This window comes from Pogona vitticeps, chromosome 1, assembly GCF_051106095.1.
Source record: "Pogona vitticeps strain Pit_001003342236 chromosome 1, PviZW2.1, whole genome shotgun sequence".
Classification (NCBI taxonomy): domain Eukaryota; kingdom Metazoa; phylum Chordata; class Lepidosauria; order Squamata; family Agamidae; genus Pogona; species Pogona vitticeps.
Genome location: NC_135783.1, coordinates 44,501,485 through 44,519,858, shown reverse-complemented (window position 1 = coordinate 44,519,858; position 18,374 = coordinate 44,501,485). Strand labels below are relative to the sequence as shown.

At 43.5% G+C, this 18,374-nt stretch overlaps 2 protein-coding genes across 2 annotated transcripts in view; both read right to left on the bottom strand.

Annotated features, from left to right (window-relative positions):
- KCNK17 (potassium two pore domain channel subfamily K member 17) overlaps positions 1 to 11,837 on the bottom strand; it is a 53,619-nt gene extending 41,782 nt beyond the window's left edge. The window contains exon 1 of the mRNA XM_072991482.2: positions 9,824 to 11,837. Coding sequence (XP_072847583.2) covers positions 9,824 to 10,084 — 261 coding nt within the window. The 5' untranslated portion in view covers positions 10,085 to 11,837. The remainder of the gene's footprint in view (positions 1 to 9,823) is intronic.
- Positions 1 to 18,374, bottom strand: part of LOC144586395 (uncharacterized) — a 593,808-nt gene that overhangs the window by 240,332 nt on the left and 335,102 nt on the right. The gene's annotated exons all lie outside the window — the stretch shown is intronic.

Genomic DNA, 18,374 nt, shown 5'->3' with positions numbered 1-18,374 from the left:
TCCACACTTCCTCATCTTCCAGCAGTACAACTTGTTTCTTCCTTTTTGAAACAGAGCTCCCACTTCCCTCTGGTGCTTGTGCTGGAGTGCTTCCGTTTCCTCCTCTCCCTTCCTCAAGAACAGTTTTCCCTTCCTCCTTCTTTTCAAAAGCTTCTCATTTCTCCTTTGTCGCAATCTATGAGCTTCTTGCTGAGCCTGACACTCTGGGGTGCCTCTGAATCCTCTCCCTTCTCTCAGGGTGAAAGCAACAGTGACAGCACCAAACTTAGGAAAGCAAAGGGGAAACATAGAAAAGTTTCTGGGGGTGGGGGGTGGGAATCAGAAACTGCACAAGGAAAAGGAAGGGAGAGAATGATCAGAAGAGGAGGGATAGATTGTTAAGGGATTCAGGATGATGGGAACTAGAAAACCAAGCAATGCCACAAGAGTCTCCTTTCCCCCTTTCTCAAGTCTCTGAAATGTCACAGCCCTTGACATGAGGGTAAGGCAAAGCATGGTTTTGCAGGAAATTGAGCTACTATGTCTGTGCATCTATTTATGAAATCCAAAAACAAGTCTTGTGTTATTTTCTATTGTCAATTGAGTTGATTTACAGCAACTTTAACATCATTTTCAAAATACATGAGATATTTAAGGCATGGTTTTACTAATGGCATATACACACACCTGTCAGTGAGCTTTCCTCACTAAGGAGGGATCTTAACCCAACTCTTCTGAGTCTGCGTCTGACACTGTATGTACTGCATCAGAGTGGTCTATCAGGATAAATATTTAATAAAATATCACAAACAGGTTAGCTTTTTAGTCCCAAAGAATTCCTCATTTGGCTGAGCTTTGCAGAGCTGACAAAGAGAAAGGGGAAAAAACTCCCCCAAATCATCTTGGTCAAGAGTTAAAGCTAGGCTATTATGAGCAATGAATTTATGACATGATATATTTGTTTGTAGCAGAGGTGTTGAGTGATAAGTGTATCTAATCAACCCTCCCTCATTCTTTGCTTGCCTTCAATGCTTCCTGGAGCAGAAACATGACTGCTTCCTGGGGAGTTCCCTGAAGGTGGCAAGTGGCCATTTTTGACCCTTCCCTGGCAGCCTGGGAAAGGACAGATGTAGACCACAAACTGAGCAGTTTCTGTAAGCTGGACTTCGTCAATCTGCAACACTCCCACATGACTGAAGCTGCCATCTTTAGTCTAAGTAAACTAAGTTAGTTGCAATAACTTCGTAGAGTAAGCCCTTTAGAAAGTTATACGCTTCCTTCTGAGCAGACATACACAGGTTGCCCTGTCAATCACACCGGCAACATTTGCATGGAACAATAAACTAGAATTCTGAGAATTTCTGGCTCACTGGCCAGTCTTCATCACAGGTGAACAACATGTGGTTTGTGGGCTTCAAAGGGCCCCCAGCACTTCTGACTTCAGGACTTCCATTTGGGGCCCAGAAAGTTGCTTTCTTAGGAGTGTGGGGGCAATTCTGACATGCTTTTTGTTCCAGGACTCCACACACCAGCTTTTTAAAACGTGTCTAGTAGAGGGTGAAAGGAAGATTTTCCAGTGGTTATTGTGGGTTTTCTGGGCTGTTTGGACATGTTCTTAGGGTTTTTCTTCCTAATGTTTCATCGGTCTCTGTGGTCAGCATCTTCAGAGGATAGGAGTCAGAACTCGGTCTATGCTCTGTTGCAGTTTGTCGGATATTTGAGCATTTATAGCTGTGGGATCAACTTTTGTCCTTTTCAGGAGATTGGGTGATTATGGTGATCAGCGTGTTTTTGTTGTGGGTGTATTGTTGTGATAAGGGGGAGATATGATCTGTCACTGTGATTGATAGGTGTCGTTAGCTGATCTTTTGTGTGCAGTGATCACTGGTCCTTGTGGCTGGGTAGAGCTGGTTGACTTTTTGCAGGCTGTATTTTTCAGTGCTAGGAGCCAGGCTTTGTTGCATTTTAAACTTTCTTCTTTTTTGTTGAAGCTCTGCTGGTGTTTGTGGATTTCAATGACTTCCTTGTGCAGTCTAAGATAATGATTGCTGGTGTTGTCCAGTACTTCACTATTCTGAAATAGAATTTCATGCCCAGCTTGTTTTAGGGCATGTTCAGCTACTGCCGATTTTTTCTGGTTGTTTTGGTCTGCAGTGTCTCTCACATTCTTTGATTCTGGTGTGAATGTTGCATTTTGTGGTTCCAATATATACCTGGACACAACTGCAAGGTATCCGGTATACTCCTGCAGTGGTGAGGGGGTCCCTTTTGTCCTTTGCTGACCGTAACATTTCTTGTATTTTTGTGGTGGGCCTGAATACTGTTTGTAGGTTGTGTTTTTTCAAAAGTTTCCCCATGCGGTCCGTGACCCCTTTGATGTATGGCAGAAATACTTTATTTGTGGGTGGCTGTTTTTCCTCTTCAATTTGGTGTTGTTTTCATGGTTTGATGGCTCTTGCGATTACCTTCTTGGAATAGGTATTTGCCTGTAGGGCCCAATTCAGATGGTTTAGTTCGATCCTGAGAAATTGAGTTTCACAGTTCCAATTTGCACGGTCGGTCTACCAGTTTTTGATTATGTCTCTTTTTTGTTGTGGGTGGTGGCTAGGGTGCATCTACTAGCAAACTAGTAATGCGTCTGAAGTAGAATCAGCCAACGGGGCACTGTCATCATTGAGGGGATACCTGAATGTATGTTCAGAGTCCTCACATTCTTCAGTGAGGCCCTTATTGACATTTTCATTTCAATATTTTGCAAACCACTTTAGGAGATGCTATGGCTGAAAAGCAGCATAGAAATACTTAAAATAAATAAATGCAGATACAGTATACCGTTTGGGCTTTGATTTTTGCAGTATTGCAGAAATACATTCTGAGGGGGCTTGCCTACATGGGCTGGTGTCAGCTAGACAGGGTTGCCTGGGGTTGATTAAAGGTATGATATGCCATTTAGTGTGATCTTGCATCCAAATGACATATTGGAGCACAAGTAACCCTATTTTATCCAGTTTAAATTTCTGATATTTTGAAGTGACTTGATAAGTAAGCCATTTCAGAATATTGGCAAATTGAATCCTTCCTCTGCTCATCAGTGGAGAGGTGGAATTGAATTTTTTTAAAGACAATAGTAGATCATCACTGATGTGCTGCATCACTTATTAAAAAATCTTTGCTTTGTCTTAAAGGGCCAATTGAGAAATTGCCTGCAGCCAAATCCACAGATTTGGCTGCACACAGTCCTTCACATATCAGAGATTTCAACCAGAAGGAGCCTTGACATCCAGAAGACTCCCATATGAGCTGTTTCCAACAGTCACACATGATGAAAACAGACCAAACCAGAGCAATTCTACCTGCACTGAAAAAGTAGAAGCCCCTGACAGGTACTCAGAAATGTGTCTGCAGGAATGCTCTGGGTACGATATGCCTCACTCTAGTGATTATATCGTGTGATCACTAGAAAAAGGAGTGAACCAACCTGTCCCTGTAGCAGACCAAACAGCAGGCTAAATGTCCATCGGCTGCATCTTTACTTTTTCCCCACTGCTTGTTGGTAGTTGTAGATTGGGGTGGCTGTCCTAGAGATAAGCAATATCATCATCATCATGGCCATCAAGTCAATTTTCACTTATGGTGACCCTTTTAAGGGTTTTCCAGGTAGAGAATACTCAGAAGTAGTCTTTTTCTGGGGACATCTTTGGACTGTGCAGCTTGCCCAAGGCCACACAGGTTGACTGTATTCACAGAAGGCACAGTGGGGAATCAAACTCCCACCCTCTGGCTCTGCAGCTAGATAACCTAAATAACTGAACTGTCCAACCAGTCATCCAAAAGATGACTTCTGCTATTTAAGATATTAAGACAGAACACTATAAGAACACTATATGAACACATTTATCTGTGTTCCAACCTCCAGAGACAATTGGAAACTTTCTTTATAACAGTTAAAATGGCCCCTGATATCAGTGTCCATTAAATGTTAGTAAGTGTCCATTAAATGCAGTTTCTGAAGCTTAAACTAATTTGAATAACATTATTATTTATAGGGACCACAATATTATTTGTGTCCATGTAAACTTTGCATAACTTTGGCAACTAACTTTTTGCAACTAATCAACCTGCTGATTAAGCATGATGGCACATCTAAGTTGCACAGTTGGGCACATGACCGGGTAGATGATTGAGATATTTCTCAACACCCCAGCAATTTCCCATTGTAAGTTAAGCAAAGCTTACATAAACAGCAACAGGATTCTGTCAAATAGGCTTTAAGAAGGTACAAACAAAGCCTACAGGACAGAGTGCACCCAGTGAAATGTGGCACACAAAGATAGAGAATAACCTAGATTGTCTTGCTTTGGAACCAGAAAGGAAGTCAACAGGACAGGGGCCGCTGTCTTGTTTTTCTACCCATCTTCTGCATCACACCAGCAGCTACATGTGGAAGGCTCCCTGTTCAATCCTTGGCACTTTCATTGGAGAATTTCCTGAAAAAAATGCTTTGGTAAAAGATTGAGGAATACCTCTTAGGATCCTACTGAGATGTGCTACACTTCAACATAGATCCTAGGATGAGTGATCCCTTGCCTCTTCCACATGTTGTCTACTTTGCAGTTAAGCCCAGTACACAAATAAAAAATTACCATGCCAGTCTACATTTCATAGGTGCCATAATGTTTTTGTCTTCTTTTTCTTTTTTACTTTTTCTTTTCACCTGTAATTCTACAACTGCATATAAAACTACATCTCATGGAGTGATTTAAATGATCTGTCAAGCAAGTTTCTTCCTGTTCAGGAATTTCTAAGGGCTTTCCCTGCAGCATTTTAAATGTAACATCCAATTGTCAACTATTTGGCTGTGTGGAGATGTTCAAAGTAGCACCTGTTACAGCAAAAAGTAATTTTTCCCTTTCCCATAAACTACAGCCATACAAGTGTTACATGTCATAGGAAGATGCATATATTATGACCACTTATTAGATGTTCATGGTTATGAATGATAATGAGCAGCCTCTGCTTTAGAGCTGAGAGCTGTCCTGCTGGATTTTTGAGCGCAGAACTCAACTATGATTAAAAAGTAAGAATCACCAGTAAGGCTAAGCCCTACAGCAGGGATCTATCATTCTGCAAACTTATTTTGTTTATTGTGGGTTTTTTGGGCTCTTTGGCTGTGTTCTGAAGGTTGTTTTTCCTAACGTTTCACCAGTCTCTCTGTCCCGCATCTTCAGAGGACAGGAGTCAGAACTCTATGTATGCTTTAGTGCAGTTTGTTTGGATAGCTGAGTATTTATAGCTGTTGGATCAGCTTTTATCCTTTGCAGGAAATGGGTGATTGTGGTGATCATCGGGTTCTTTTTTTGTGGGTGTACTGTTGTGATAAGAGGGACAGATTATCTGTCACTGTGATTGATGAGTGTTGTTAGCTGGTCTTTTGTGTGCAGTGATCACTGGTCCTTGTGGCTGGGTAGAGTTCATTGACCTTTTGCAGGCTGTATTTTTTCAGTGCTGGGAGCCAGGCTTTCTTTTTAAACTTTCTTCTTTTTTGTTGAAGCTCTGCTGGTGTTTGTGGATTTCAATGGCTTCCCTGTGCAGTCTAACATAATGATTGCTGGTGTTGTCCAGTACTTCACTATTCTGAAATAGAATTTCATGTCCAGCTTTACTGCTGATTTTTCCAGTTGCTTTAGTCTGCAGTATCGCTCATGTTCTTTGTTTCTGGTGTGGATGCTGCGTTTTGTGGTTCCAATATATACCTGGACATAATTGCAAGATATTCAGTATACTCCTGCAGTGATGAGGGGGTCTCTTTTGTCCTTTGCTGACCATAACATTTCTTGTATTTTTGTGGAGGGCCTAAATACTGTTTGTAGGTTGCGTTTTTTTTTCAAAAGTTTCCACATGCGGTCCGTGAGACCTTTGATGTATGGCAGAAAATCTTTATTTGTGGGTGGCTGTTTTTCCTCTTCAGTTTGGTGTTGTTTTCTCAGTTTGATGGCTCTTGTGATTTCATTTTTGGAGTAGCCATTTGCCTGAAGGGCCCAATTCAGATGATTGAGTTTGGTGCTGAGAAATTGAGCTTCAGAGTTCCAATTTGCATGGCCTACCAGCGTTTTCATTATGTCTCTTTTTTTTGGTGTGGGTGGTTCTTGGAGTTTTTGTGTAGGTACCAGACTGTGTGGGTGTGTTTTCTGTAGACCTTGTGTCCCAACTGGAGGTCAGTTTTGCGTAGGACCATGGCATCTAAGAAAGGGAGTTGGCCCTCTATTTCTTTTTCCATGTTGAATTGTATATTTGGGTGGATGCTATTGAGATGCTTTAGAAATTCTTCCATTTGTTCTTTACCATGGTTTTTCTTCACCGTGGTTGGAACCATGGTGAAGAAAAACTGGAAGAATTTCCTGGAAAGGACAAAAGCCGATCCCAGAGATATAAATGCTCAACTATCCAAACAAACTGCACCAGAGCATAGACAGAGTTCTGACTCCTGTCCTCTGAAGATGCCAGCCACAGAGACTGGCGAAATGTTAGGAAGACCAACTTTCAGAACACGGCCAAAGAGCCTGAAAAACCCACAATAATTATCAGATCCTGGCTGTGAAAGTCTTTGGGAATACATTATTTTGTTTAACTTTCATTTTATAAATTATATTTACAAACAAAAGCAGGGGTGGTATAAGAGCGAGCGAGTGAGCAAGCAAGCAAGCAAGCAAGCAAAAACAAACAAACAAACAAACAAACAAACAAACAAACAAACAAACAAACAAACAAATATTTTGTGGTTGACTAGATCCACATTACCATGAAGAGACAGCACTATTGGGATTTTCCATGTGAGAAAAAAGAAAAATCAAAGAACACTGTTGGCTGAAACACCGTAATCTGCTGAAGGTGATCTAATACAGTGGTTCTTAACGTGGGCGATAATGCCCCTCAGGGGGCGATTTCATTTTTCAGGGGGGCGGTAGAACGAAAAGGGGCGGTGTGGGGGCGCTGGAGCAGAAGGGGGGCGGTAGGGGGGGCGCTGGAGCAAGCCAAACCTGTTAAGATGGCTGCAGCCTTTTTACAGTGTGCATGAATATATATTTTCCTCCAATCTTAATTTAGTTTCAGAGTTTTCATCTTGAAATTTTTAGTTCCTGCATTGTGGTTTGTTTTTATGCCCTTTTTATATTTCTTTTTGTGTCTTAAAATTCGCTTGCAACTAAATCATTAAACGTTACTTTTTGGGGGCATTTCATTTTCTTGGAATTGAATTTTGTTTTCAGGGGTCATTGGATTTAAGTGTCATAAATAGATAGATAGATAGATAGATAGATAGATAGATAGATAGATAGATAGATAGATAGATAGATAGATAGATAGATAGATAGATAGATAGATAGATAGATAGATAGATAGATAGATAGATAGATAGATAGATAGATAGATAGATAGATAGATAGATAGATAGATAGATAGATAGATAGATATCATCACCGTGGGGAGGGGGGCGATGATAACTTCCTCAATGGCTCAAGGGGGCGTTTCTTTCAAAAGGGTTAAGAACCACTGATCTAATACATCCATGGCAGATTCAACATTTGAACTGGAGACTGACAATGCACTCCACTGGCAAACTAATCAAAGCAAATTTTAATGTGACTGGGGATCCCATCCTACTCTCTAGTCTTTCCTTACAGGAAGATGTGAGCTTGCTTCAGGCCCAGTATGCAACTACTCACCATTTACATCATCGCTCCCTTTAACCAACAATATGTTTTCTAAATTGAAGGTCAAGACAGCATACTCTGTGCTACTTGGATCAGTGGGGGCTAATGATTAGATTTGGTAGGGACAATGGATCTCCTCCAGGCTTTACTCCAACGTTTAAAGGAGCTATCCAAGATGTTGGATCCATTTTGAGAATGGCATTCAGAACCTTGGATAGTACTTATAAAAGTCTGTATGAAACCCTACAATAGATTTCCTAGCCCTGCAAAATCAAAGTTGCCGGCCTCCAGTGACTCTCATACTTTAATTCCTGAGCAGTGAATTAAGGCCAATGGGGCATTGCCCCACTCAGTCTCAAATTATCCCTGCCAGTCTTCTCCTGCCTGTCTCCTGTACTGGTAGGAGAGGGTCTAGGCCACTCCCCTGACTCCAGCTGCTGAATGTCAGCAAAAGATGTCATCACAGTTATCCCAAATATTGGCTGCAGAACCTTCCTTTCCACCAGCTACAATGGGCAAAAGCCACCACTATTCCTGAAGATGTGTTACTGGTTTAAGGAAGTAAAAGGTAGCTCACAATATAAGGTCTAGTTAACCTCTGCTCTTGACAAGAATCTCAGCAAGAGAAGGTGCTAACAATCATGCCTGCAGGAATTTTCCTTTGGGGAGAAATTGAACGGATGTGTAAGTTGTGCTGCACAGCAGTATGTTAGCATAATTCCCACTTACAGTGTATGCCACTGCAACACAGAGTACAGATCGCTGTGTATGCTGAAATAATAAATACATTTAGGATTTTGGAAGGGCAAGCCTTCTCTTATCATTCTCCACACTGGCTGCTGCTGATGGAAGCTGGAGTCTAACTGCATCTGGAGCGTCACAATTACCCCCTCCCCCCCTCAAGGCAATCCCTATTACAGTTTAGATGTTATGTGCAATTATTACTCTTTCTGCTGCAAGCTGCTCTCAAAACTTTAAACATACAACAACTTTTCTTTAGTTCCAGATACTGTACTGCAATTCTTGAAAATGTGCAACTGCTTAAGAAATGTTTAGCGGGGCAGGACCAAATTCCAACTAAACTTTCTTTTCTTTACAGGGATCAGAACAACCAGCTGGTTCTAAGTACTTTACTAGGAACAGGACAGTGGACTTTCTGCTCAGTATTGGTCTACATCAGCAAAACCAGGAGTTGCATACGCAATCATTGTTGTTGTTGTCGTCGTCATCTTAGAACTGCAGAGCAGGAAAGCTAGACTTGATGACCCTATGGATCATCAAGTCTAGCCCCTGACAGGGAGGTCCAGTGGGGAACTGAACTCCCAACTACTGTATTCAAGATTGTAGAACTCTTTCTGTAGATTCGCGAAGGCTTTCACGGCCGGGATCTAATGGTTGTTCTGGATTTTTTGGGCTCTTTGGCCATGTTCTGAAAGTTGTTCTTCCTAACGTTTAGCTGTCCCCTGAAGATGCCGGCCACAGAGACTGGCGAAACGTCAGGAAGAACAACCTTCGGAACAGGCCAAAGAGCCCGAAAAACCCAGAACAACCATCTTTCTGTAGAATTCCTCATATCTAAAGTATCCTGGCACTGCTATGCGTTCAGCTAAGTCTGAAATACTCACAAAGGGGCTGAGATCAAAATGTTTTAAGTTTTCCTTCTTTTCTACTACCTGGATATGGTTTTTCCACCTTTCCTTCCACTCCAAGTCCCTGCCCAGTCATCTTAATAATACTGAGCAAGACACCCAGACCTCAGCAAGCTGGTCATTTCTCCCAGAGTGCTTATTTATTTCCAGACAGGGCTCTCTGTAACGCCTCCCCAAGACTGTCTGTGCACCCAAGGATGGCCCAACCTTAGAACGTGGGATGAAAAGAGGTCTCCTGGGCTTGCACAGAGTGCCCTTCTCTCAAAAGTTGGATGCCGGCCTAAAGAGCGTGTGTGAAGAACGGCATGGCGAGGAAGGCTCCCTCCTTCCGTCCTGGGATACCCCAGGCCCTTCTCCAAGGGCATCCCCTTCCCCTTCCGAGGTGGGGGGTTCACCTCCCCCTTGACCACCAAGAGGGTCGCGCCCCCCACTCTTGCCCCCCCACCGCCTCCCCGAGAAGGCGGGCCCGCCTCGTCCGGGGACTACCTTCGCTAGCCGCTCGAGGGCCTCCCGCTCGAGGCACGTGTAGTTCTCCAGCAGGTCCCACTTCTCCTGCAGCAGCCGGTTGGCCGAGTCTTGCTCCACGGGCGATTCGAGCGCCCAGAAGGCGAGGCTGCCCAGCAGCAGGTAGACGAAGTAGGCGAGGAGCAGCAGCGCCGTGGCAGGAAGCGGACAGGCCCGCCGGGGCGTCGAGCGGGACTCCGGCGGCGGCGGCGGGGGCGCCTCCTTGCTCTCGCCGCTACACATCGCGAGCGGCTCTGGCGGCCCGGCGGGCGGAGCGGGAGGCGGCGGCGGCGCGGGGCGCCGGGCGGAGGCGGAGAACGAGGGGCGGCCGCGGGGGTGGCTGGTTGCCGGCCGGGCCCAGGCGTCGTCTTTCCTCCCTCACAGGGACGGCGGCGGCGGCGGCTCGCTCCTCTCTGCACCTTTCTTTGGGCGGGTTTAAGTAGCCCTCGCCTTGCCCTTGAGGCGAGCCGTGTAGCGCCGGCCGATTTGCCTTCCCTGTTTTAAACGGCTCTCCATCCTGGGTCAGATTTCTGAGACCCGGTTTGGGGTTCAGGCTTTAAATTCACACGAGCAGTGAAAGCCAAAACCCAGGAGGGAACTCGCCGTGGGTTGTACGGCAAACCTTGTTTTCCCATCACTAAGTAAACCACGTAATTTTGGGCAGGGCAGGCAACTCCGGGTTTTCCTTTTCTAGTCGTGACTTGACGGGCTCTAGGTTCAGTTGTACTTACACGTGTGTGTGTGTGTGTGTGTGTGTGTGTGTGTGTGTGTGTGAGAGAGAGAGAGAGAGAGAGAGAGAGAGAGAGAGAGAGAGAGAGAAATGAATCTGAGGGGATGCGGAAGCATGCATTTGAAAAGGGTGTGGGTGCACCTATTCCATCCAGTTAGCCGCCTTGGGTCCTCTTCTGAGGAGAAAGGCGAGGTGAGAATATTTTAAATAAATAAACCCTTGCTGGACTAATTTGGCACAAGGACCTGCAAAGCAGAAGTTGGAGGCAGCCGCACCTTCTGAAGATGCCCACGGCCTCTTCTCGGTGTTCAGCAGTGGCCGGCAGTGGCAGCTTCTGCCTCAGGAGAATTGAGGCAGGGCCCCCTCCTCCAGACTCCGGGGGGGGGGGCAGTGGAAGACCAGAGGGCCTGGCGGGCTCTGGTCCATGGGGCCACGAAGAGTTGGACATGACTTAACGACTAAACAACAACCCCTTCCCTGCCATCCTGCAACTGGCTCTCTTCAGTGGCAGAACTCTCTGTGTGCACATGTGTGAATGCTTTTCTACCTGTGTATGTCTGTTTCAGGATCCTTGTGTGTGCGTGTGTACAACACATACAAATACCGACACATAGGAATAAGCCAAACAACATAAATCACTGTGATGAATTGCCACGAGTTGCAATGGCAAAGCATATGTTTCTTCTGCCCCAAATTAAGGACCTGGTTTGCAATAATTCAAAGGCCAGCTTCCTGTTCCGTCTTACCTGCTATCATGCTGTTCTGTGTTATGCAGGGCTTACGACCTCCCTGCTTGTCTGAACATCTTCTGCAAGGTTTGTCTGCCTGTCTGACCCAGTCCTCACGGATTGCAGGCCTGCTGGTGTTAAGACCTCAACAGGCCTGGAAAACAAACTCTAAGCCACAGCCTGCTGTGGAATGCGTTATCAGGTGCCTCCCCTTGTGCCTTTAAAAAGCATCTCAAAAGAACTTTTTAGAGCAGCTTTTGAAGAAGTTCTCCCCAATTAACAGAGAGAGGAAGAAGAGGAGGGATGCATATCACACTGAGCAACATTTATTCTTCCGCCAGCCTTGTTACTTGCAATGAGGGAGTTAGTTTGTTGTAGTTAGTTTTTATATAATTTATGCTTATATATTTAAAGTCAGAACCAACTTACAGCTACCCTAATAGGACTTTCAAAGTGAGTGAGATAGTTAAAGAGTGGTTTTACCAATTCCACTTCCCAATGAGTTTCCATGGCTAAACAGGAATTCAAACCCTCTTCTCCAGAGACTTAGTTCATTGTTCTGTCCACTATACCCTAGGTTCTTAACCTTTGTTACTCGGATGTTTTTGAACTGCAAGTCCCAGAAACCCCAGCCAGCACAGTTAATGGTGAAGGCTTCTGGGAGCTGCAGTCCAAAACTCCTAAGTAACCCAAGGTTAAGAACCAGTGCACTATACCACACTGGGAACCCATATTTGTAATCCTCTCTATATTAATATATTAACAGATCTCAATACCTATAGTATAGGCATGCTGAAGATAAGTCAAGCCAGAACAATCTTATAGCTATTTGTTTGGTTCTGGGTGCAGTATTAAAGATCTTGAAAATAGAAAATGAATCTTGGTGAGAAGACTGATGGAGAAGTCTGGAGAAGAGAGACAGCCAGTCAATTTCCATGGCTAAATGGGGATTGGAACTCAGGTTTTCTGAGCCCTAATTTGTCACACGATCCACTACTCCACACTAGGCATCTTTAGTCAGCTTCTTAACTAAAAAAAGACCAGAAGAAGAAGACATAACTAAGCAAACAAACCCAACACCACATAATACAGCAATATTGTGCTTCCCTCCACTGGGACCATCTGGAGATATGACCAATTTTGACTCCATTTACAGATCTCCATTCTCTTCCCAGAACTGTTCCGTTTCTTGTGAAGGTGCACAAAACCCCTTCCCCTTTGACTTTTATTGACTTTGTTGACACAAAGTCAATAAAATCTCCCTCTAGAGGCAGTTCACTGATGAAATTTACACCGTAGGACTTACTTGCTGGTGGGCATAAGTCAGAGGATTCTGGCCCTTGAATTTCAACATGTACTTATCACATAAAGGGGCTTCTCATCAGCCATGGTTTTGCATGACATAGTAATGATGTTCAATTGAGGTTATTCCCAATAGGAGCCCTGGCATACAGTAGAAGAGCAGTTCATAACTTTCTATGTACATATAAATCTAGTTTAGGCCACTTTTATGAGCAGTTTGGCAATTTCAGATGATAAAGGTGAGTCCATTAGCAAGACTCAAGAAAAATTAGGGTTGGATTACTAAAAGCCAATGCCATTTTCCTCCAAAGTATAATACATGTGTCTCTTTGAAATGGTCATTTGAAAAGGGATATTCTGCACTTTGCTGACTCATGTACTGTATATTATTTGTTAGTAAGTCGCAACTAGTGTAGATCTGTTGAGTGAATGGAACTTACAGAGGAGTTGACTAACCAGATCCCAAACGATTCAGATTGGATTTTAGCCAATATCTTTAAGGCATGCTGCAGAAGAAGCAAAAAGCATTAGTGTGGCGTTGACCCTAAGTTATGCATTGTAAGCTATGCATTATTCATTAGTTGTATGTTAATATGGTTGTGAGGCGGAGCCGGGGAATCAGTCAGTCAGAGTCAGAGAGAGAGAGAGAGTTAGAGAAGAAGACAGTTTGGGGTTTGGAGGCTGAGAGTGTTTAAGGAGTGATTAGGTTGTGATTAGGGACATGGTGGAGCTGTGGATTAAACCGCAGAAGCCTCTGTGCTGTAAGGTTTGTAGATCTGCAGCTGTAAGATCGAATCCACGTGATGGAGTGAGCGCCCATCACTTGTCCCAGCTCCCGCCAACCTAGCGGTTCGAAAGCATTCAAATGCAAGTAGATAAATAGGGACCGCCTTGGTGGGAAGAATACGGCATTCCGTGTCTAAGTCACACTGGCCACGTGACCACGGAAGATTGTCTTGGGACAAATGCTGGATCTATGGCTTGGATACGGGGATGAGCACCGCCCCCTAGAGTCAAACACGACTGGACAAAAAAATTGTCAAGGTGAACCTTTACCTAGGTTGTGATTAGTCAGAGCGTAACCTGTGTTAATATAGAAGGTAAAACAGTGAAGCTTGGTGAAACTTAAAGAATGTGCTTAAGAATTATCCTGGAAACCACATGTAATCAATAAACCTGTTCTGTTAAAAAGTCATTCTGGATGGACCTTTGTCTTTTATAATTAAAATCAGTTGATAAAGAGATCAACTGGTGGCAGCGTGTCAGAGGCGAGCTCGCCTTGTGAGCTCTGTGTTTGGGTAGGGGCTACAGGGTAAACGCCACAAATAGTCTTGTGTTTGTTCACAGGCATGCTAGAAGAGCATGCTGTTGAGTGGCTGACACTAAGGTGCAGGAAGAGATGTAGGATGAAAAGTAGTAAGCCATTTTTATTAAAGAGTACACATTAGAACAATTTTATTACAGCCTGAAAGCAGTTTCTTGTAGAAACTGGAACTGCAAATACAGTGTCTTGAACTATACAACATAGTCCTGAACAAGACAATGCAGTTAGCATGTTATTAGAAGCAGAGCTCCTGATGAGAAATTTCTGATTGTCCTAGAGCAGGTTTATCTCATTTTGCATTTTTGCAAATCAATATGTTTCTGTTTTTTAATTAATCATCTGGAAGTGAACATGAATGTTTTTTACAGGTTTGATTGTGCCTGAAGAAACTGTATGTCTGGGAGAAAAACACTGTAATAGTAGCTTCCATTTACCATGGACTTGACTCAATATTTTCATGCTTTCTAAGATCCTTTAACATGCTACAGGAGAAGAAGAAAGTATTGGTGTCATTTAAAGGTTGGAGAACTTTGATTGAAGTGCGCAGTTTGATCTGGGCAAGCACAATGTAAGCCACAAGGGAGCTGTGGATAGGGCAACTCCATTGCTGCCTAGCCCCTGGCATGTTTCTCAGGCCCCCACTCAGGTATTGTACATGCATACACACATCCCATTCTCACACACATAATCTGATCCAATCTTCTCTCTTTTACTCACTTCCTCATAAGACACACTCCTTGACTGTAAGAGGTAAGGAAGGAGTGAAGCAAGTGTGTCCGAGTTTTTAGGAGTGCCCCTCGAGGCTGTGGCTCAATTAGGAGTCACTTCTGTGCCACTTCTCCCTTCTCTGAGGATGACAAATTCCAGACTGAAAGACATTTCCCAACAGACTGGTCGGCCACCTGAACTCTCTCTGAGGCATTTTTGTGTGAAGAAAATCATCCCCCCAAAGATTGCTCTAGGGTGTCCTACTGTGACCTGTTTTTCAAGCAACCCATTGAGAAAGTGATCCCGTTCCATCAGCGGAAGCTGAATGAGCATCAGTTTACTGAAGGCCTGGGGGGGGGGGGGTGCTTCCAGAAAACCAGGAGGATTCAGAGAAATGGCAGTTTCCGGGAGAAAGGTGTCATGTTCCCAAGATGAGAGGATTTAAAATACAGCAAGATTGTGGTTTTAAGGTTCAACGCCTTCCTGGGAAGCTGCATGTCATTGCAGACAGCCTGCCCAGGATGCATTGTGGAATTTCAGATGTGACAGATGGTTGAAGAAGTCATTTCTGTTATTCCTGAGCATAACCAGAGTGTTATTCTGTTTTGCTACTAACATGACTGTTTTCTATTTTTCGGATTCCTAGAATTGCTTAAACCTGAGTTTTGTATTCAAATGCTGCTATTAGAATTATTTTGTACCTCCATGCTTTGCTAATTAGAATGCATAATTAAAATTTTTTTTGCATTTATTTTATTGTGTAACTTTAACATAGCATTAGTGAAATTACTAGGCCAAAACTATGTAACCCAATTTAGCATTGTTTAGACAAAAATGTAGACTAAAAATCAGTCTCTATTTTTGAACTTTAAAGGGAGGCGTGTCATGATCATGGGATATGTGGTCAGAAGTGTGTCATGATGATGGGATATGTAGTCAGAGAAATGTAAAATGGAGTCAGATTAGTTCTGTGTGAAGATGATTTGAGGGACTTTGGAATGTGTTTTTCTAAGTGCCATTAAGTGTGTTTTCCTGGAGACTGTTGCAGCCAAGCATCCAGATAACTTGAAGGCCAAATTAAGAGGCCCGGGAGACTCAACATTCCAAGCTGGCTACAGAAGACAAACAAACCTGGACTCTCACGGGAATGAGGGAAGAAGAGAGGTGGTGCGACCCCCTAAAGCTTAATTGGTTAACAGCCAGAAAGGCCATAGGGAAGGGAGGAGTTTGGAAAAGTAGAAAATGGAAGATGGGTTATGTGAATTGTATTCAATGGTTCATGTGTTGTTCTGATAATGGATTTCATTCCATGATGATGGTATGAGCATGTAGCTTGAAGGAGAGAGGATGTAAGCAAAGGAGAAAGAAGGAGGTGGGGCTAGCCTACCATAGCCCACTATAGCCTAGCCTAGATTAGTTTAGTAGTTTGCTATTTTAAAGGGGAAATAGTTATTTAACTGCAATGATCTTTGAATATGTTCTTGAATGCTAATGCTTTTGCAATATAAACTGATTTCCAATGAAACTCTATTTTTAACAATCCTTATTGAGGACTGGTCTCTTGAACAGCAGGGTCTGGCTAAATCCAGAAGTGGAGTGGGTCACAAACTAGCTATCATTTAAGAGTCCTACCTCATTGTGAAGGACAGAAGAGCAGTGTGCCGTCCTCTACCTCGCAACACCAGTGGAAGAGAGTGGATATTCAGAGGGAATACTCATAGAGATAGAACAGGAAAAGGTTAAACCCACAACAGCCTCAGAGGTGTATCTAGTGGATGACGAAGGGGAGGAGTTAGATCTCATATTATGGGAGGATATAAAAGAGGGGGAAAGCGCGCGGATTTTCAATTTGACAACGGACGAAGCATTGTTGGGAAGAAAGAGTCGCGGGGTGCAAACCGAGCCCATGCGTGCCTTAGAAGACTCCACAGGCCTTCTAAAGGACTTTCCAAATCTACAACTGGGAGGAGGTCTGTTACCCAAACCTAGCCTGGGCGACGTGAAAGGGAGGGAATTAGATCCCCTAGAATGGATGGTAGTCGTTTTCCCTCGCAATCAGTGTGGGGGACAGAGGGTGATCCGTCCCAGTCCCTCTTTTCTCCAGCAACCACCCGAAGGGGACTGGGCTCATCACCCATGTTGGGGGATGGTTTGTGCCATGAGGAGCACCCCTTTGAGACCTATGACGGACAGGGAGCGCTTTGGTCTGGCCCCTCTATAAGGAGTGATTGGAAGACCCCTGATGTTAGAGTTAAGACTTATAAAGTTCTACCAGAATTAAGTTTGTTGGATCCTTTTGATACCGTTGAATTGAACTGTTCAAAAAATAAAGAAGCTTGTGTTAAAAGATCTGAACCGCCTCCGCTCCTCCTTCCCTCCCAAAATCAAGGTGCGCCTCCGGCTGAAGACGAACCTGTTCACACTCACTGAGCTGTTGTGAGTTCTAAGGAATCACAAAGCCCGTGTGCCTGTACTTACAAAGTACTAAGTAAGTTCAAAGTGTTCTTTTTAGGTCAGACTTATTCGAAGGGCTTATGCTACACACTGCTGAGGTCTAAGGACTCGATCCAGCACAAAGGTGGTAGATAAGTGCCTGTTGAACTTTCTAACCGAATGCTTATTGATCCATAGAGGGCCGGGAGCATCACATGTTTTAATTCTTATTTTATATTGCTTGGACTGTAAGCTGCCAAGAGTAGATTCATTTGATTCTAGATGGGCAAGGTAAAAGCCAAACAAACAAACAAACATCTAATAGTATTTATTGATAGTGTCTGGCTAGCCTTGTCAGTCTAAGCTCCATGTAAGGAAGTGGCAAGTTTAGAAGTCAGAGTCATGTGCCTCTAAGTTTAAAACCTCAAAATTAACACTGAAGAACAATTATCAGCAGACAGCTTGGTGGTTTAGACATCTGGCTACAAAGCCAAAGTTTGGAAATTCAGTTCCCTGCTGGACTCGATGACCCAGAGGGAACCCTCCAGCTGTGCTATTCTAAGATTATTAGAAGGGGCTTACAGGTAGAGATGGGGGTATTTGTATAGCGGGAGGGAGAATGAGTCTCCCTGTATGGTTGCTGAGTCACTAACCAAGCAGAGCAGAGCTCCGGGAGCAATTGGAAGGAAGAGTGAGGCTGCCGCTGCCACTGGACACATGAGTGGATGGGCCGGCCCCCTTGTTAAGTCCAGCTGTGCAGGGATATTTGTATTCTTATATGAATACGAATAATTCCATCTCTACTTATGAGCTATCGCTTACAAGCTATGGTTCTGAGACACTTTGTTTTACATTGTTTTACTAATTATTTTAATAATTATCCAAGAGCTACAGTGGAAAAGAGGGGAGATGCAGAGAATATTAAATTGGAGCCTTTTTCATCTTGGATAGTTTTAGCAAGATTTCTTAGGAAGGTGTCAAAGGAGTGAATTTTAAGCTTACACTTAACTGCCCCCATTCCATACCTTCAGCTTGTGAAGTTGCTAGTGTATCTAGGGCATGGATTACCTGGCAATGCCATGGTTTTCAAAATGCAATTGGAATCTTATATCTATTCTGCTATAGAATGAAGACTATTTAATTTGTATTAATTTAATATTTTTACCCTGCCTTTTTCACTTAAAAGGACCCACAATGGTTTACATCATTAAAAGACAATATTAAAAAGCTATAAACAGTTAGTATACAAATATTAGAAAAGAATCAAAGACATACCATGCTAAGAAGTAAACAAACTCAATACCAAAA